Source organism: Microcaecilia unicolor, chromosome 10, assembly GCF_901765095.1.
Source record: "Microcaecilia unicolor chromosome 10, aMicUni1.1, whole genome shotgun sequence".
Lineage (NCBI taxonomy): Eukaryota > Metazoa > Chordata > Amphibia > Gymnophiona > Siphonopidae > Microcaecilia > Microcaecilia unicolor.
The window spans coordinates 36,272,829-36,293,888 of NC_044040.1; the positions used below are offsets into that span (position 1 = coordinate 36,272,829).

Genomic DNA, 21,060 nt, shown 5'->3' on the forward strand with positions numbered 1-21,060 from the left:
GGAGGGAAAGTGACATTATCAAGTAATGCTGCTTGAGCCATGAGCTCTGTCCCACCCCATGCAATAAAGTGCAATTTTAAGCAACCCAGAGCCATCCAGGGATTAAATTGCTCACCTGCCGGCAGCTTTTCTGATGGGGACCCAGATAAGATGAGTGGTTGACAATGTCCTATTGTTCTGACTGAGTTTGCATAGGATAGCAGTTTGGTGTCCAACTGTGTGGCAGGCCTGGGGACTTTGTTTCCTGCAGATGTTTCCACGCTCGATCTTTTTGGGATGGGCGCTGGGCTGATGGATGCCCCACTGAGCCTCCTTGGTGAGGGAGCTGAAGCACTGGCTCCAAGAAATTAAAACATACATTAAAGCATAGTGGAGTGAACTGGTGTGCTAGGGGCTGATTTGTGTGGTCTGGTGATATCCACAAGGTGGGGTAGCGCATTGAGGAGACAGAAGTGAGGTGCATGAGGAGGCCCTGGGAGCTTTAGACAGGCAGGTCGTGGATGTCTGCATAAGCAGCTAGCAGATTCTTGAAAAATTGGAGGATTTGGAAAACCGGAGTCAATGCCGAAACCTCCAGTTTTGTGGCCTGTCGGGCAGCAAATATGTGGTGCAGCAGACAGCCAGCTCTTTACTGCCGGGGATGGGGGCAGAATAAGGTGAAATATCACCCCAAGTGGCAGTGGGTGGCGAAGGGGAATAATCGCCTGCAGTGCCAGCATGCTTTCTTGATTTTATCCAGCAGGCGTGCCTCCCAAGCCTCTGAGGGCATGCGGGACCTGCTAGCTGCTGGCTGACTTGCACATTTGGGTTGATTCACTCTGCCGGGCCATGCCCCTGATGATCTTTGGGACTTGCCTTCCCCCTGTGTGGAGGCGCTTTCCTTTGTTCTCCTTTTCAGTTTAAGCTGTTTAACTGTGCTTCTTGTTTTTATAACTGTTGTTTCATCTGCTGCTATTGGAGAAGTAAGGTATGGTAATGTGGGCACACTTCCTCAGGCTGGTGCCTCCCTTGGGAGTTCCAGGGATGCCCCAGATTGATGTAGGGGGTAGGAAAGCTTGGGATATGGCGCGAATGTATGTAGAATGCGTGGCGAGTGAGTGGACGTGTCTGTGGATGATGGCCTGGGCGCAGCTGCTGAAAGTTTTCTTTCCTGGGTCTGGGTGACTTGCACTTAGTGCTCCTCATGCCCAAGGACTGAATACACCAATGAAGAGGCAGCAACTTTTTAGGAGCTGCTTCGCCTTAATGTTGATATGCCCTAATCCAGGAAACGCATTTCAAACTAGCCCATGAGCGTTTTTGTAGACATCATCAATACCCTCAGTTATATTTTGCTTCTAATTCAGATAATACTACGACGAGGGGGGTAATGATTGCATTTAATGATTCTAGGCCCTGGCAGGTATGGAAAGTCATTAGGGATAAAAGGGGGAGATACCTGTTGTTGTCAGACAGACAAGTGTACACACTAGTAAATATTTATGCCCCTAATGCAATAATGTGGACTGCCTTGGGCAGTTGGATCAACTCCACCTTTGCCATGAGGAGGGAGCCCTACTCTTAAGTGGGGACTTTAACCTTACCTTGAACTCTACGCTAGATAACTTGGCTTCCATAATACAGTGTGCTCAGCGAGATCATGATCTCTTGCAAACTTTTCTTGCTAGATGGTAGTTGATAGATTTATGAAGGCATACCTAACCTGTGGCTCGGGACTACACCTTTTACTCACCAGTTTGCGAGATGTATTCTCATACTGATTTTTGGCTGGGAGATCTTTCTTTTCTCTGACTTGCTCATTCCCATAAAATAGTGACACAAACTTGGTCAGACCATGCCCGTATGTTGCTCACCCTGAGACTCACTGCTGTTAGGTGGGAAGCCCCGAGATAGTGCCTAAATGATGCTTTACTTCCTGATGCTTATAATATCACTCAAATAGAGCACCACTTATACGATTATCTTGATCCTAATGAAAATGGGAGGGGTTCCCAGGTATCCTCTGAGATGGCCTTAAAGCATTACTACAAGGTCAACTCATAGCGCTCCAGGCTCACTTGTGTGAGACATGTTTTGCTCAGGAGAGGTCACTTAGAGCCCACATAGCAGGTATGGAGTGGCAGTCTCGGTGTGTATGTGTGTGTGGGGGGGGGGGGCAGGCGGATCTTGAGGAACGAACCTATCCGCTTCGGCTTCAGCTTAATGACCTTCAGTTGGCCGACATTTTTATTGGACTGCAGCACAAAGTTTTTATTATATTTTGAAAAAGCGGCTGCCCAGGGTTCGGCACTCAGTTTTGTATCAATTGAGACAGCATGGGGCTACTTTTTCTATCTGTACTACATAAGTACATAAGTATGGCATTACTGGGACAGACCAAAGGTCCATCAAGCCCAGCATCCTGTTTCCAACAGTGGCCAATCCAGGTCACAAATACCTGGCAAGATCCCAAATAAGCAGTAGATTTTCCCCGTCCATTTTAATAATGGTCTGTGGACTTTTCCTTTAGGAAGCCGTCCAAACCTTTTTTAAACCCCGCTAAGTTAACCGCCTTTACCACATTCTCTGGAAACGAATTCCAGAGTTTAATTACACGCTGAGTGAAGAAAAATTTCTCTGATTCGTTTTAAATTTACTACTTTTTAGCTTCATTGAATGCTCCCTAGTCCTAGTATTTTTGGAAAAAGTAAACAGACGCTTCACTTCTACCCTTTCCACTCCACTCATTATTTTATAGACCTCTATCATATCTCTCTTCAGCCACCTTTTCTCCAAGCTGAAGGGCCCTAGCCGCTTTAGCTTTTCCTCGTAGGGAAATCGTCCCACTCCCTTTATCATTTTTGTGGCACTTCTCTGTACCTTTTCTAATTCCACTATATCTTTTTTGAGATACGATGACCAGAATTGAACTATCAAGCTGCAAATCTCCAGAGCTTGGTGGACTGGTTCCATGGTCCCCGTCGGGCCTGGAAAGACCTTGAGCAGACCTGGCTGGCATCGCGGTTCCATGGCTGCCATATTGGACTCTGCTGAAGGTTACTAAAACAGCCCCTCACTTGATCTAGGGTCCTCTTTTGTTTGGGGACAAGTTCGTGATAAGTTCTTTTCCTAGTAGGACCTACTTCCTGCATCTAGCAATCCGCTCTGCCCAACAATTTCCACCAGTGTCATCACTGTGAGGGCTTAGGCCTTTGAGTCTTGGGGTAGATATGGGAAGAGGTGGAGGTGTTGCCTTTTGAGGACCTTCAGGAGGAATATGGTGTCCCCTGTCATCATGATTTTCAGCATCACCAACTGAGGGACTATATCCTCCGGAAGGCATGGGGGAGTTAAGTTTAGCGGAGACCCTTTTGGAGAGAGTCATGGGAACTGGCAGTGGGCAGAGGAGTATTTCCTGCCTCTACCGGGCTCTCTTCTCATAAACTAAGTCTGTTATGCATTATGTCCTGAAATGGGAGTGAGACTTGGATACTAATTATAACTATCGGCATTGGGAACATAGTTTCAAATATTTGCTTAAAGTGTCTGTTATCAGTAATTTGGTTGAAAACGGACACAAGCTTCTCTATCGGTGGTATTATACCCCACACTGTATAGTGAAGATGTTTCATCAGGGCTTGGAAAATGTGTTGGAGAGCATGTGGCAATGTAGGGGACATGTAACACATTTGGTGGACTTGCCCACAGGTGCAACATTACTGGGTAATGATTTTTGCAGTTTGTTAATAATTTAACACAAGTCTCCTATCCAGCCAAGACAGATCACTGCCTATTGAACTTTAAACCCTATGAGGTGAAGTTTGAGATAGATAAAATGGTGACCAATGTGTTTGTTGCCAGCAAATTGACCTTGGCGGCTGTTTGGAAGCAACCCATGCTGCCATGACTGACGGTCATTTTGCAGAGATCGGATTACATCCACCAGATGTACAAACTGACTGCCCTTTGCACTGGGCATATACTTTCTTACCATAAAGTTTGGGACCTTCTGTTTTGCCTGCTTGGGCAGGCTCACTTCTCTCTCCAACTGCACTTGGGTAGTTGGGTAATGTTCCATATCCCTTAGGGGAGGATTTGTTGTTTCTTTTTAGGAGGGGGGGTTGTTGTTCTTTTCTGAGTACACTGCATGTTTCGCAATTTGTTCATTGCCTTTGTAAGTGATTTTATTTTCCTTTAATAAAGACATTCTATTTGAAAAACAATTATTGCAAGTGTACTTGCCGGAGAAAAAAAGAGAAAATGCAGGGAAAGAAGATACAATTAAAAGAAACATAGCATGCTTGGCTGGAGGGGTAAACCCCCCCCCCCCCCTTCTCCCAGATCTTCCCTTTTCTACCTCCCCATCATCTTCCCCCTTCTCTAACTTTCCCCATCATCCTGCATCTCCCCTTCTCTTCTCTATTCTTACCAGGTATCCCCTTCTCTTTCCTTCCTCCTCTCGGTGTCCAACATCTTCCCTCCCTACACCCCCAAATGTACTGTATCACCCTTTCCCTATTCCTCCTCCCTCCAATGTATCTAACATCTCCCCTGTTCTCCCTTTTGGGCCCACCCTTGTTGTTACTATTGTACCACCAGTGGCAGCACTAAAGACAAGTCAGAACACACATGCACGCTCAAGGCCTGCCGCATCCCGTCCCTCTGAAATTTGCACAACCAAAGAATGCCACGTTTGTCACAACACACCACCACTAAGTCATGCAGAAGCCAGAAAGGTACTGGAAGTCGCAATCCTATATAGAAATAGTATCTATCAGGAAAACATATATTAATCTTCATTATCATTACCTGAGCGAAATCTGCAGCAAGTCGCATTTTTCCACCTTCTCCAAGAGGTCTCAATAGACTGGCATTGCGAATAAAAACTTCAATTGCTCGCTTTGCAATGGTTTCTGTGTTGTCATAAACTAAGTCCAAACACTCAAAGTGTTTAAAGTAGTCACTCATAACTCTAGCTATGAAGCCTTGTAGTTCTTTCATATAGAGAGAGCAAGGGATATCTGGTTTCCCAGAGTTTGATAACTGTCTGGAAAAAAAACCATAAGCTCAGTGACTTGAACTGCTAGGTTTATATTTATTTGATTATATATATATATATATATATATATATATATATATATATATATATATATATATATATATATATATATATATATATACAGTGGTGGAAGTAAGTATTTGATCCCTTGCTGATTTTGTAAGTTTGCCCACTGACAAAGACATGAGCAGCCCATAATTGAAGGGTAGGTTATTGGTAACAGTGAGAGATAGCACATCACAAATTAAATCCGGAAAATCACATTGTGGAAAGTATATGAATTTATTTGCATTCTGCAGAGGGAAATAAGTATTTGATCCCCCACCAACCAGTAAGAGATCTGGCCCATACAGACCAGGTAGATGCTCCAAATCAACTCGTTACCTGCATGACAGACAGCTGTCGGCAATGGTCACCTGTATGAAAGACACCTGTCCACAGACTCAGTGAATCAGTCAGACTCTAACCTCTACAAAATGGCCAAGAGCAAGGAGCTGTCTAAGGATGTCAGGGACAAGATCATACACCTGCACAAGGCTGGAATGGGCTACAAAACCATCAGTAAGACGCTGGGCGAGAAGGAGACAACTGTTGGTGCCATAGTAAGAAAATGGAAGAAGTACAAAATGACTGTCAATCGACAAAGATCTGGGGCTCCACGCAAAATCTCACCTCGTGGGGTATCCTTGATCATGAGGAAGGTTAGAAATCAGCCTACAACTACAAGGGGGGAACTTGTCAATGATCTCAAGGCAGCTGGGACCACTGTCACCACGAAAACCATTGGTAACACATTACGACATAACGGATTGCAATCCTGCAGTGCCCGCAAGGTCCCCCTGCTCCGGAAGGCACATGTGACGGCCCGTCTGAAGTTTGCCAGTGAACACCTGGATGATGCCGAGAGTGATTGGGAGAAGGTGCTGTGGTCAGATGAGACAAAAATTGAGCTCTTTGGCATGAACTCAACTCGCCGTGTTTGGAGGAAGAGAAATGCTGCCTATGACCCAAAGAACACCGTCCCCACTGTCAAGCATGGAGGTGGAAATGTTATGTTTTGGGGGTGTTTCTCTGCTAAGGGCACAGGACTACTTCACCGCATCAATGGGAGAATGGATGGGGCCATGTACCGTACAATTCTGAGTGACAACCTCCTTCCCTCCGCCAGGGCCTTAAAAATGGGTCGTGGCTGGGTCTTCCAGCACGACAATGACCCAAAACATACAGCCAAGGCAACAAAGGAGTGGCTCAGGAAGAAGCACATTAGGGTCATGGAGTGGCCTAGCCAGTCACCAGACCTTAATCCCATTGAAAACTTATGGAGGGAGCTGAAGCTGCGAGTTGCCAAGCGACAGCCCAGAACTCTTAATGATTTAGAGATGATCTGCAAAGAGGAGTGGACCAAAATTCCTCCTGACATGTGTGCAAACCTCATCATCAACTACAGAAGACGTCTGACCGCTGTGCTTGCCAACAAGGGTTTTGCCACCAAGTATTAGGTCTTGTTTCCCAGAGGGATTAAATACTTATTTCCCTCTGCAGAATACAAATAAATTCATATACTTTCCACAATGTGATTTTCCGGATTTAATTTGTGATGTGCTATCTCTCACTGTTACCAATAACCTACCCTTCAATTATGGGCTGCTCATGTCTTTGTCAGTGGGCAAACTTACAAAATCAGCAAGGGATCAAATACTTATTTCCACCACTGTATATATATATATATATATATATATATATATATATATATATATATATATATATATATATGATATTTCATCCTGCAGATTACATACAAGATATGAAGTGCACAAAGCAAAAGAATACTTCCCTCCCTATTTGGCATTGGACTGAGCATTACAGAATGAAGAGCTTGAAAGATGCTGAGGAGTGGTGGCAGTATCCAGCTATAAAACACTCATTAGAATAGCCACAGGCACCCAATCTATACCTCCCTTCCCCCTCCTTTCCTAAAATAGCATGGCCACCATTCTGCTTCTTGTCATCATTTGAAATCAGTCTGCTATAGAAAATAACAGGAGGCTACTGGTTTTCAAAAGGGAGAAGAAATAGCTTGGTTGTGTCCTTACTCTCGGCAAAAATTACAGTCAGTCAGAGGACTATAACCTGAATTGTTCTAATGCCTACTGCTGTGTTCTAGACCAGGGGTTCTCAAACCAGTTCTCAGGACACACCCAGCCATTTAGATTTTCAGGAAGTCCACAATGAATATGAGATAAGCTTGCGTGCACTCTCTCTATTGTATGCAAATTAATCTCATGCATTTTCATTGTGGGAATCTCGAAAACTGGACTGGTTGGGTGCCTTGCGAGGACTGGGTTGAGAACCACGACATTAGATTAACAAACTACCAGACTGGGGTATGAACATGCATACTATACACAAGCACAGGCACACACAGACTATTTACCCTGAAAAATCTTCCTGGTGCATAGTAATAATAATTGCTTCCACGGAGTCCCCTACAGAATCCAGCAAAGGCTGCACTGCACTTCCCATCAGATCATAAATAACCTAAAAATAGAAATGAAAGCAGAGAGAAAATGAAAACAATATTTAAAAACATTATAGACCATTCTCCCTATCAAAGATTTTGAAATAATTTAGAAACAATACTTCAATAAATTTGAAATGAGGCCTGTTGACTATTTTATGTTTCCTTGTTCTTTAGGTGCCCTCTTTCAAATGAAAGAGTCAAAGAACACTCTAGGATACCCTATTAGATATGTGCACAGGCCTTTTCTCCAAGCTTTTATATTTTTTAAAATTTGTTTCAAATATTCATGCTAGCAAAAAATGTTAACCTTTACAAATGGACATTATACATTAATTCATAGGTTAATATGAATTAAATCAAGTTTACATACACTAAAGGTTTTAAGCTGTGCTAAAAAATGCATATTTCTGTAACTTGTTATTTGAACTGGATCTACTTGTGCATTTCATGGAAAACTACAATCAGTCTAATGGCAAGGTAGATGATGAACTCTGTTAAATTATGCCTTGTGCCTAATACAAGTGACTCCATGTTTGGGGATCTACAAGGCTGAAGAAAACTTGCCAGTTGGAGAAATGTAGAACTGAATGCAGAAGAACGTAGATAAAAATGATGTGCTGAGAATAGCCAATGTTTGCTTAGTTTTCAATTTGTTTCAGAAATTAATGCATGTAAAATTTACGCTCCTACCCGTAACCTCCGCTCAAAGGGCAAATCCCTCCTCTCAGTACCCTTCTCCACCACCGCCAACTCCAGGCTCCGCTCTTTCTGCCTCGCCTCACCCTATGCTTGGAATAAACTCCCTGAGCCCATACACCAAGCCCCCTCCCTGCCCATCTTCAAATCCTTGCTCAAAGCCCACCTCTTCAATGTCGCTTTCGGCACCTAACCATTGTACCTCTATCCAGGAAATCTAGACTGCCCCCAATTTGATTGCACTTTTTTTGTCCTTTAGATTGTAAGCTCCTTTGAGCAGGGACTGTCCTCTTTGTTAGATTGTACAGCGCTGCGTAACCCTGGTAGCGCTTTAGAAATGTTAAATAGTAGTAGTAGTAAAATTTGATTTATAAGTGCAAAAATGTTTTAACATACTAAATTATGTGAGCTCAAATGTTTTCTGTGCATGAAGTCAATATAGTAAACATTCTTTTACACTCACACAAGCTTCCAAACTAAAACCACAAAATCATAATGCACATCCCAGGTGTTTCTGCTAGTGCTTATATTAAACCTACTGTTTGAGATATTAGAAACCTATATAAGAAAATAAGCACTGCCAGAAGGATTGAAGGTCCATCAAGCCCAGTATCCTGTTTCCAACAGTGACCAATGCAGGTCACAAGTACCGGGCAAGATTCTAGAACAGTAAAACAGATGTTATGCTGCTTATCCTAGAAATAAGCAGTAGATTTTCCCCAAGTCCATCTTATTAATGGCTTATGGACTTTTCTTTCAGGAAATTATCCAAACCTATTTTAAACCCTGCTAAGCTAACTGCTTTTACCACATTCTCCAACAACGAATTTGAGTTTGTTTTAAATTTATTACTTTGTAGCTTCATTGTGTGCTCTCTAGTCCTAGTATTTTTAGAAAGGGTAAACAAGCAATTCATGTCTACCTATTCCACTCCACTCAGTATTTTATAAACGTCTATCATATCTCTCCTCAGCCATCTCTTCTCCAAGCTGAAGAGCCCTAACCGCTTTAGCCTTTCCTCATAGGAAAGCAATCCTATCCCCTTTATAATTTTTCTTGCCTTTTTCTGTACCTTTTCTAATTCCACCACGGAGCGACATGAAGGCATTACAACATTCTCATTTTTGTTTTTCATTCCTTTCTTAATAATTCTTAACATTCTATTTGCTTTCTTGGCCACCACTGCACATTGAGCAGAGGGTTTCAATGGATCAAAAATGATGACACCTAGATCCTTTTCCTGGGTGGCAACTCCTAATGTGGTACCTTGCATCATGTAGCTATAGCTTGGGTTCCTCTTTCCCACATGCATTACTTTGCATTTGCTCACATTAAACGTTATCTGCCATCTGAATGACCAGTCTCCCAATCTCGTAAGGTTCTCTTGCAATTTTTCAACTTTGAATAATTTTGTGTCATCAGAAAATTTATTTACCTCACTAGTTATTTCCATCTCTAGATCATTTATATAAATGTGTTAAAAAGCAGCTGTCCCAGCATAGACCCCTGGGATCCACACTATCTACCCTTCTCCATTGAGAATACTGACCATTTAACGCTACTCTGTTTTCTATCGTTTAACCAGTTTTTTTTTAATTCACAGTAAGACACTACCTCCTATACCGTGACTTTCTAATTTTCTTAGGAGTCTTTCACGAGGTACATTGTCAAATGCCTTTTGAAAATCCATATACACAGTATCGACCGGCTCACCTTTATCCACATGTTTATTCACCCCTTCAAAGAAATATAGTAGTAGATTGGCGAGGCAAGATTTCCCTTGACTAAATCCATGTTGGCTGTCTTATTAATCCATGCTTATGTACATACTCTGTAATTTTGTTCTTTATAATGGTCTCTGCCATTTTGCCCGGCACAGACGTCAGGCTCATTGGTCTATAATTTCCCGGATCACCTCTGGAACACTTTATAAAGTTTGTATTACATTGGTCACCCCTCCAATCTTCCCAGTACTGTGCTTGATTTTAAGACAATATACAATCTTACTAACAATTGCTCTGCAAGTTCATTTTTCAACTTTATCAGTACTGTGGGGATGCATACCATCCAGTCCAGGAGATTTGCTACTCTTCAATTTGTCAAATGCTCCATTACATCTTCCAGTTTACGAGGCGTGGTTTCATGTTTGTCTGACTCATCAGCATTCGAATGCTGGTATCTCTCCACACCATCTTCCATTGGTGAAAACCGAAGCAAAGAATTCATTTAATCTCTCCATTATGGCTTTGTCTTCCCAGAGTGCCCATTTACCCCTGGTCGTCTAGCAGTACAACTGATTCTTTTACCAACTTCTTGCTTCTAATATACCTAAAAAAGTTTTAACTATGTGTTTTTGTCTGCAACACAATCTTCTTTTCAAAGTCTCTTTGCATTCTTTATCAGTGCTTTGCATTTGACTTGCCATTCCTTATACTTTTTCTATTATTTTCAGTCGGATCCTTCTTCCTTTGCTTAAATGTCAACACTGGTTGTCCATCGAGTTTGGATCACTTACAAATTAGCACTTCTAACCTTTAAAGCTTTTCGAATTGACATCCCTATCTCTCTTGCTTCATCATACTCTATTTTCCAACTAGAATACTTTGTTCAATTAACAATCACTGTTTGATCCTTTCCAGTCCCAAATTCGCTCTCCTTGAAACCACCAGGCACTGTGCCTTTTTCTTCCTTTCTCCTCATATCTGGATCACAGTATCCCCTTTCTCTCCATAGTGACCTCTCGCTTAAATCCTTTAAGGTTAATTTGAGGACCTGGCTTTTTAGGCAGGCTTTCAGGGACTGATGAGTCCCATGGGTTTCCCTGGTGTACGATGGTTGAGACTATTAAATGTATCTCAGTTTTAACCTTCTGCTCTCCTATCCTCTTGTTTTATTGGTGTGAATATGCGCCTTTCCTGTCATTAATGGAGTTCCTTTCCTTTCTGCGAGTTTAGATTGTACACTGCTCTGATCTGCCATGGCAGCTACAGTGGTATAGAAAGTTTTTAATAAAACATAAACCATTTTCTGAAGGATTTTCTTTTAGCTGCAATAGCTTCCTTCACCTCACTTTTTAACCATGCCAGCAGTTGTTTGGCCTTCCTTCCTCCTTTTTCAGTATATTGAATATATCTGGTTTGGGCTTCCAGGATAGTATTTTTGAACAGCATCCATGCCTAATGTAAATTTTTGACCTTTGCAGCTGTTCCTCTGAGGTTTTTTTTTTGACCAATCTCCTTTTTGAAAGTTAAATCTAACATACTGGATTTCGTGTGTGTACTTACTTGTTACAAGTTTTCACAATAGTATCACAACAAATTAAATTGAACACTGGATCTGACAAGTCAGTACAAGCTACGTCACCGACAGCACATATCGAACAAGAATCCACAAAGCATCGCATGTATTCTGATTTGTCATACTGTTCTGAACAGGACTAATTAAAAGGGTTTAGAGAAATTCCAGTGAGGCTGCTTTAAAAATTCCAACAGCAGCAGCTCAGCATAAGAGATGGTAAACTCAGTCGAACTAGAATTCAATCTAACCTAGCACCTTGTCTCTGGGTATCTACTTACCATATAGATTTTGAAAAATTATATGATGCCGATAGATAAGAAACTACAGTATAAGTAACAACTATTGTTATTTACATTTAGACCAAATATTAAAAAGTAACTTGAGGGATACATATCGTAGGGCATAAGGGAGGGGGGTGGGGATTGGGCAGGAGGTGATAGGGTGGGAGGGTAGGGGGATGTTGTTAAAGGGGAAGGAGGGGGGGAAGAAACTGTCCTAGGATAGACAATTAGAAGGGAGGGGGATATAGTTGGTGAAGTTCTGTGGTAGAAAGGATGATAGCTTCAGTATTGTTTGCATGGGAGAAACTACTCCTTGTCGAGGAATGTTATCATTTTCATTGTATGTGAACCTTTCAATAAAAATTTTAAGTTAAAAAAAAAACCCAACTATTGTTATTTAATATCATGCAGGTGGATTAATTGGGTTTATTGCAAACTTTGGTTTAGGGTAAAAAGCTACAATTATTCAGGTGCTTACTTTCATTTTTACAGTGAAATAATTGGTGTTTCAAGGCAGGCAGACAGATGAAGTATTAGCACTACCTTATTTTAAAGGGCAAAATTATTATTTAATGAACATCTGAGTCAATAATGGAATCTAGACCGCCAAAATGCCAAACATATTTGATATTACAGCTACAAGTAAGCTCATATAGGCATAAATAATCTAATATCAAAGGCTGAGCCACCAAATACATGCTCAGTATTTAGAGGGCAAATTTCAAATGCATGTGGATGGATGCAAAGTTCCTGGGAACTTTAATCAATGGACTTTACACCAGTTCTCAAAGGGAATGTCTGTGTATTATTTTCCTTTGAAAATTACCTAGGGAAAAAGTACTCAGAGAGATTTTCATCTACTTTTTCTATGGGTACTTTTCCTTTAGTAAACAATGTACTTAGTTTCAAAAATGCAAAATCACATTGGTTGTTCCTCCCCTGACTGTTAACTCCACCTACTTTTCCTAGAGGTAAAAGTAGATGCATTGTTGATCCTCATAAATACTTACATCTTGGAGAAAGAATAGGCAATTTTTAGACAGCAAATATACTCAGCCATTTACAAATATAAATGGTTTCTGAAAATCACCTTCTCATTCACACTGGGGAAAAAAAAACTCTTCCATATTTCTGATCGGTTTGTGTCATGAAAATATATTTTTAACATAATATATCAGATAAATTCACTTACTTTTAAGGCTGTCGCAATGGTCTGCTCAGCAGCTGCAGAGAATGAACCCTGAGTGGAAACTACCTACAAGAGAAAAGATAGCCAGTACATCATCATGCAAATTGAAAGTTATTTTTATTTTGTTGGGAAACTTGAATAAGTGAAAGCTGCTCTGTTTCTCTTCATCCTATTTAACAGTATGCTACAAATGAAGTCCTAGGGATAAAACTATAGGGATCATCTAACCAAGAAATACAAAGCACACCTATCGTCCTGGTCTGGAAGAAACTTTCAAATTTCCCAATACAGGATATACTGTTTTATCTAGAATAGAGCTCCTGTTATTCTCTTTTTAAAATATATTGCATTGCTTGTTACTCCGTATATTGTTTCACCTGTGGCATGCCTGGTTTGAAGGTTTTAAATGAAATTACTATAAAATACTAAGAAAATGTATTCTTTTCATCTAATATGTAGGTGCCAGCTTTGTGGCTGCATGCCCAACCCGTTATCAGGTTTGACCCCCACATCTGCTCTTCAATCTCATGGACCCACAGCAGATGTGATAAGGCAGAGAATTGAAAAGGTGGCATGGGAGGCAGATCAGAGAGCTGTCTGAAACTAGAGGTGCTCAAGAACATAAAGCAGTCAGGAACTATATTCTAAGGTCCAAGTGATTCACTCAAAACTACTGTTATAGTCATTGTTTTATCTATTAAGTCTCCTCTAACTCAATAAATCATAAGACTGAAAAAAGGACATCAAACTGTCATTTCACCCGTGCTCATATCTCTAAGCAGCTTCCACTATACCAAAATTATTCCAGACAAATGTCTAGCCTCCACTGTCAGAGCTTCGACTAACTGGCTCCATATTTGATTTCACAAAGTAAATCTTCTCTGCTGCAAATTTAAAATAATTGCTTCTTACCCTTTCTTTTGTGGACTCACAGAACAACAATTGCTGTCTCCTACACTCAAAGGCTTCTAATCTAAGTGGCACCATTTTAAATTCCATTCATTCATTTAGGAACCTAAACTGTTACTATAACCCCAGTTTTCCTTCCCACTCTATCCCACTGCAGTACTAAATGACAATTCTCTTCATGGAGGAGGGTCACAGGATCTGTACTGGAAACCACTATTGTTCAACATGCTTTAATGATCTGTAAATGGAAACGATGAGTGAATGACGAAATTATTCACTGTTGTTAATCACATGTGACTGTGAGAAACTGTAGAGGGACCTCATGAGACAAAAAGTGGTCATTCCAAATGGCAGATGAAATTTCATGTGGGCAAGTGCAAGGTAATGTACATTGGGAAGAACTAACCCAATTTATAGCTACTTGATAACTAGGTTCCACATTAGGAGTTACTATGAGGAAAAGATCTAAATGTCTTGTGGACCACACATTGAACTCTCTGTTCACATGCAGTGGGGGATGGAATCCATAAAAAAAATAGGGATTAGAAAAGGCATAGAGAGTAAAAGAAAGAATATTAAATGCCTTTGTATTGCTCCATAGTGCAACTGCACCTTGAGTATTACCTGCAATTCTGGTCATTGCATTTCAAAAAATATATAGCAAATTTAGAGAAGGTACAAAGAAGGGTGACCCAAGTTATCAATGGGACAAAACTTCTCTCATATGAGGAAAGGCTAAAGAGGTTAGAACTCTTCAGCTTGGAGAAAAGACTGCTTTGGGGTGGGGGAGTATGATAAAGGCAGGGCTTTTTATGAGGGTACTGAGTACCGGCACTTTTTCCATTGTCTGCTAAAATTGACCCATGGTCGCCAAGTTTTAATGAAAGAGCTCAGGCTCTACACACCAATTCTGCCTTGTCATAGATTCTGTGACTGGTTGCAGGGGGCCTGGCTATTGTGGGGTGGATCCCTCAGTGATCACCCCTGAAGGGTGGCCTAGCATTTGAGTACTGGCACCTTTTTTGCTAGAAAGAACGCACTGGATAAAGGTATTGAAAAAACCTTGAGTGGAGTGGAACGGGTAATTGCAAATTGATTGCTTACTCTTTTCCAAGTTTATTTCTCATTTTATATACCGCCCATCGACTGTACCTTCTGAGTGGTTTACAATAAAATTATTTAAAAAGAGAAAAGGGAAAAGTTACAAAATCAAAAATTTGTTAAAGGCTTAATAAATTACAATAAACATGAAGAGGATCATCAGTGCTTCAGAAAGTCGAGCTTTGAAGTAGGAATCATTCACTCAAGTAACTTTCCTGAAAAAAAAATACGTTTTTAAACAATGCTTAAAATAATCAAAAGATTGTTCTTTATATAGAGGTAATGGAAGATTATTCCACAATGAAGGAACTACAACTGGAAAAACTGTAGAACGTTTACGCTCCAAACGAAATTGATGTATTGAGGGAGTAAGAAGCCAATCATGTTATAAGGATTGAAGAGATCATGATGGAGTATAAAGCACAAGATACTGGTGAAGAAATAGTGGGGTTTAGTAGAATGATTTTATAGGTCAACATCAATATGTATAACGAATTCTTGCAGAAATTAGTAACCAATGATCATTCTTTTAATAATGGAGTACATGATCCTGACAAGGTGGGAGCCCATCAATAGCCTGACAGCATAGTTCTGAATAGTTGGTTCTACATATGTAACTGCCCCATTGCCTATACCATGTCCCTGACAGGCCTCACTTAAACACATGGAAATGCAGACTAGCCGGGATGCTTTTAAAAAGTATAACACAATAGGGGTCATGGATAGTCGGCTCTGTAATTTGTTGCCAGAGGTTATGGTAAAATAAATTAGCATAGCTGGGTTTAAGAAAGGTTTAGACAAATTCCTAGAGGCAAAGTCTATAAACCATGATAAGTAGACTCTGGGAAAGCCACTGCTAATCTCTGAGGTAGGTAGCATGGAGGAATCCTGCTGTTGTTTTTGGGGATTCTGTGTTGTACGTGGGCACTGTTAGAAGCAGATAATGGGCTAGATGAACCTTTGGTCCAACCAGTATGTTCAATTCGTATGCTCTTATTACATTTCAGATGTCACAGTAGAAGTAAGGTCAACAAACAAGTTTTAGGTACTGTCTTTCACTAGACTAATTTAATACATTGCAATGAGCTTTAGTGTTCTGCTCCTTAGTATGTGCATTGATGGTCTCCCATGACAGCAGGTCAAATGACTGGGTCCATTTCTGTCATCCCTGCTGCCAAGTGCAGAGGAGCAATGTTTATGGATACATGCTCCAAATTGAAAGTTATTTATTTTTATTTTGTTGGGAAACTGTTCCGCTGTCCCTTGAAAGCGGCAAACCAGCATTTGAGTTAAAAAAGCCCTTAACCCCCCCCAAAAGAGTTTGCTTCCAGGCAGAGCCAAAAAGCATGAAAATACGTATGTCTCTTATGTTTACATTTAGGGCAATCTGACGCCCCGTTGCCCACCGCAGCGCAATATTCACTTTAGTCCAATAGGCCACATAATTACCCGAATCCACATTCTCGAAGCCTTGTCTCTGTAGTATGCAATAGGATCCCCCGTAATGTAGCAGCGACATCCCAATCCCCCAATGGCCCTCCCAGATCCTCTTCCCAGCGTGCCCTCAGCCAAGTAAAGTCTCTTTCTGGGGCATCCCTCATCAAGCTCTTCCAAAGACTTGACACCAACAAGCCCCGAAGCTCAATCCCCTGAAAAAACTTTCAGAGTTTAGCACCTAACTGCAGTGCCAACTGCGTCTTGTCCAAGGAAGAGACATAATGTTTGAGTTGCGCATAGGCGAATCGATTACCCCACTGAGATCCCACTTGTTCCTGCAGCCTTTCAAAGGGAATCAACCCTCCTTCTCTCGCCAACATGTGTTCCAAATTATAAATACCCCTCCTTTCCCACTCAGCAAAAATCGGATTATCCATGCCCGGTTGAAAAACTCATTACCCCTAAGAGTAAGTAAATCCGATACTGCTGGGTTAACTCCCAGTTGCTCCACTAGGAAACACCACATCTCCTGAAATGGTCGTAATAGCAAACTGCCTTTCAAATGAAGAGGCGTTTGTGCCTTAGACATGTGGGGCAATGAAAAAAATGTATAGAGTGCAAAATATTCACTTCCTAATTCTGTGGGTGTAAAAGTCTGTGTCTGTCCACACCAATCCCCCAAGTGATGCAATAAGCAAGCTTGGTTGTATTATTGCAAATTAGGGAGACCCATGACCCCCCTGCTCCAATCCCCACTAGGACTGAAAGGGAGATCCGGGAAATTATAGACCAGTGAGTCTGACGTTGGTGCCGGCAAATGGTAGAGACTATTATAAAGAACAAAACTGCGCTTACTAAAGTCTCCAATGACCTATTACTGGCTAAATCCAGAGGTCAATATTCCATCCTCATTCTCTTGATCTTTCCGCTGCTTTTGACACTGTCGATCATAGCATACTTCTCGATACCCTGTCCTCACTTGGATTCCAGGGCTCTGTCCTTTCCTGGTTCTCTTCCTACCTCTCCCTCCGCACCTTTAGTGTTCACTCTGGTGGATCCTCTTCTACTTCTATCCCTCTGCCTGTCGGCGTACCTCAGGGTTCTGTTCTTGGTCCCCTCCTCTTTTCTATCTACACTTCTTCCCTTGGTTCATTAATCTCATCCCATGGCTTTTCCTACCATCTCTATGCTGATGACTCCCAAATCTACCTTTCTACCCCTGAGATCTCACCTTGCATCCAAACCAAAGTTTCAGCGTGCTTGTCTGACATTGCTGTCTGGATGTCTCAACGCCACCTGAAATTAAATATGACCAAAACCGAGCTTCTCATTCCCCCCCCCCCCAAAAACCCACCTCCCCGCTCCCCCATTTTCTATTTCTGTTGATGGCTCTCTCATTCTCCCTGTCTCCCTCAGCTCGAAACCTTGGGGTCATCTTTGACTCTTCGCTCTCCTTCTCTGCTCATATCCAGCAGATTGCCAAGACCTGTCGTTTCTTTCTTTACAACATCCGTAAAATCCGCCCCTTCTTTCCGAGTACTCTACCAAAACCCTCATCCACACCCTTGTCACCTCTCGTTTAGACTACTGCAATCTGCTTCTTACTGGCCTCCCACTTAGTCACCTCTCGCCTCTCCAGTCAGTTCAAAACTCTGCTGCCCATCTCATCTTCCGCCAGGGTTGCTTTACTCATACTACCCCTCTCCTCAAGACCCTTCACTGGCTCCCTATCCATTTTCGCATCCTGTTCAAACTTCTTCTACTAACCTATAAATGTACTCACTCTGCTGCTCCCCAGTATCTCTCACACTCGTCCTTCCCTACAACCCCTTCCCGTGCACTCCGCTCCATGGATAAATCCTTCTTATCTGTTCCCTTCTCCACTACTGCCAACTCCAGACTTCGCGCCTTCTGTCTCGCTGCACCCTACGCCTGGAATAACTTCCTGAGCCCCTAGCTCTTGCCCCATCCTTTGCCACCTTTAAATCTAGACTGAAAGCCCACCTCTTTAACATTGCTTTTGACTCGTAACCACTTGTAACCACTCGCCTCCACCTACCCTCCTCTCTTCCTTCCCGTTCACATTAATTGATTTGATTTGCTTACTTTATTTATTTTTTGTCTATTAGATTGTAAGCTCTTTGAGCAGGGACTGTCTTTCTTCTATGTTTGTGCAGCGCTGCGTACGCCTTGTAGCGCTATAGAAATGCTAAATAGTAGTAGTAGTAGTAGTAAAATTACAGATCATATTCAATAGCATGGATTAATGAAAAAGCCAACATGGATTTTGTGAAGAGAAATCTTCCTTCACCAATCTATTACATATCAGGGTGAACAAACATGTGGATAAAGATGAGTCAGTTGATATTGTGTATCTGGATTTTCAGAAGGCATTTGACAAAGTACCTCATGAAAGACTCCAGAGGAAATTGGAGAGTCATGGGATAAGAGGTACTGTCCTATTGTGGATTAAAAACTGGATAAAAGATAGAAAACAGGGAGTAGGGTTAAATGGTCAGTATTCTCAATGGACAAGGATAGTTAGTGGGGTTCCCCGGGGATCTGTGCTGGGACCGCTGCTTTTTAACATACTTATAAATGACCTAGAGATGGGAGTAACTAGTGAGGTAATTACATTTGCTGAAGACACAAAGTTATTCAAAGTCGTTAAATCGCGGGAGGATTGTGAAAAATTATGAGGACCTTACGAGACTGGGCGTCTAAATGGCAGATGATGTTTAATGTGAGCAAGTGCAAAGTGATGCATGTGGGAAAGAGGAACCTGAATTACAGCTACATCATGCAAGGTTCCACATTAGGAGTCACTGACCAAGAAAGGGATCTAAGTGTCATCGTTGATGATACGTTGAAACCTTCTGCTCAGTGTGCTGCAGCGGCTAAGAAAGCAAATAGAATGATAGGTATTATTAGGAAAAGAATGAAAAACAAAAATGAGGATGTTATAATGCCTTTGTATCAGTCCATGGTGTGACCGCACCTCGAATATTGTGTTCAATTCTGGTTGCCGCATCTCAAAAAAGATATAGTGGAATTAGAGAAGGGTGACAAAAATGATAAAGGGAATGGTACGACTTCCCTATGAAGAAAGGCTAAAGCGGCTAGGCTCTCCAGCTTGGAGAAAAGGCGGCTGAGGGGAGAAATGATAGAGGTCTATAAAATAATGAGTGGAGTTGAACGGGTAGACATGAAGCGTCTGTTTACGCTTTCCAAAAATACAAGGACTAGGGGGCATGCGATGAAGATACAAAGTAGTAAATTTAAAATGAATCGGAGAACATTTTTCTTCACTCAACGTGTAATTAAACTCTGGAATTCGTTGTCAGAGAATGTGGTAAAGGCAGTTAGCTTAGCAGAGTTTAAAAAAGGTTTGGACGGCTTCCTAAAGGAAAAGTCCATAGGCCATTATTAAATTGGACTTGGGGAAAATCCACTATTTCTGGGAAGAGCACTATAAAATGTTTTGTACTTTTTTGGGATCTTGCCAGGTAGTTGTGACCTGGATTGGCCACTGTTGGAAACAGGATGCTGGGCTTGATGGACCTTTGGTCTGTCCCAGTATGGCAATACTTATGTACTCTGTATATTCTGATGGATTAAAAACCTCTGAACATTCTGTTTTCAGTAATTCCAATATCACTCAATTTTGATAACAAAGAGTGATCTACCAAATCAAAGGCAGATTATAAGTCAATCTGCATAATGACAACTTGATATCCCCTAAAAAGTAAAGATACGGCTTCAGAAATGTGACATACATGCATAAATGCCATTATTTACTGTTGATATATTTCTAAAATAAAGGTCTTTATTTCTGTTCTAAAAAAATTTAAAAAAATAATATGTGCACATTAATACAAAGCAATAAAAAAAAAATCAATACCCATTTGAAAAAAAAAGTAGTCATTTATATCTGTCTTGGTCACACATACAACATTAAGTCCTTGCATCTAAAACAGTTCTGATGATACATTTTTAATATTATATTTAGAAAGGAATTTTGCTGGGTAATAGTCATCCACAGTTAAATATTAGCCATTCTGTTCACAATTTCTGATTATATTTCCAGTGATGTTAACTGATTTGCAACACGGACCAGAGAAACATTTAGGTGCATACAGAGTCTTCTAAAAGTTTTCACACCATTATATATTTTTCACATTCTATTATTTAAAAAATACAGTTTAAAATGCATTAAAGAATCTGTTTCACTGATCTACAGAACATTGTCTATACTTTCAAAGTGAATGAACAATTATAGAAATATTCAAAAAGAAATTAAGAATAAGAAATTAAATTGACTGCATGTGCTTCACACTCTTTGACGCAATACTTGGTGCCCCCCCCCCTTTGCAGCAGTAACAGCCGTACATCATTTAGGAAAGGTGTCTACCAGCAGGATGATGCATTTTTTGCCCATTCTTACCATAATACCTCAAAGGTTTTCATGTTTTTCCAGCTGGGGATCATCTGTGGACTAGGTCTTCGACTTTTGCCACAGATTTTCTATTGGATTCAAGGTCTAGACTTTTACTAGACCCTCTTCTTGCTGAGCCCACTCTATTGCTGCTTT

At 41.1% G+C, this 21,060-nt stretch overlaps 1 protein-coding gene across 1 annotated transcript in view; it reads right to left on the minus strand.

The window, feature by feature from the left end:
• COG5 (component of oligomeric golgi complex 5) overlaps positions 1 to 21,060 on the minus strand; it is a 333,667-nt gene that overhangs the window by 36,173 nt on the left and 276,434 nt on the right. The window contains exons 16-18 of the mRNA XM_030216260.1: positions 13,026 to 13,088; positions 7,473 to 7,576; positions 4,789 to 5,026 (exon numbers count right to left, since the gene is read on the minus strand). Coding sequence (XP_030072120.1) covers positions 4,789 to 5,026; positions 7,473 to 7,576; positions 13,026 to 13,088 — 405 coding nt within the window. The remainder of the gene's footprint in view (positions 1 to 4,788; positions 5,027 to 7,472; positions 7,577 to 13,025; positions 13,089 to 21,060) is intronic.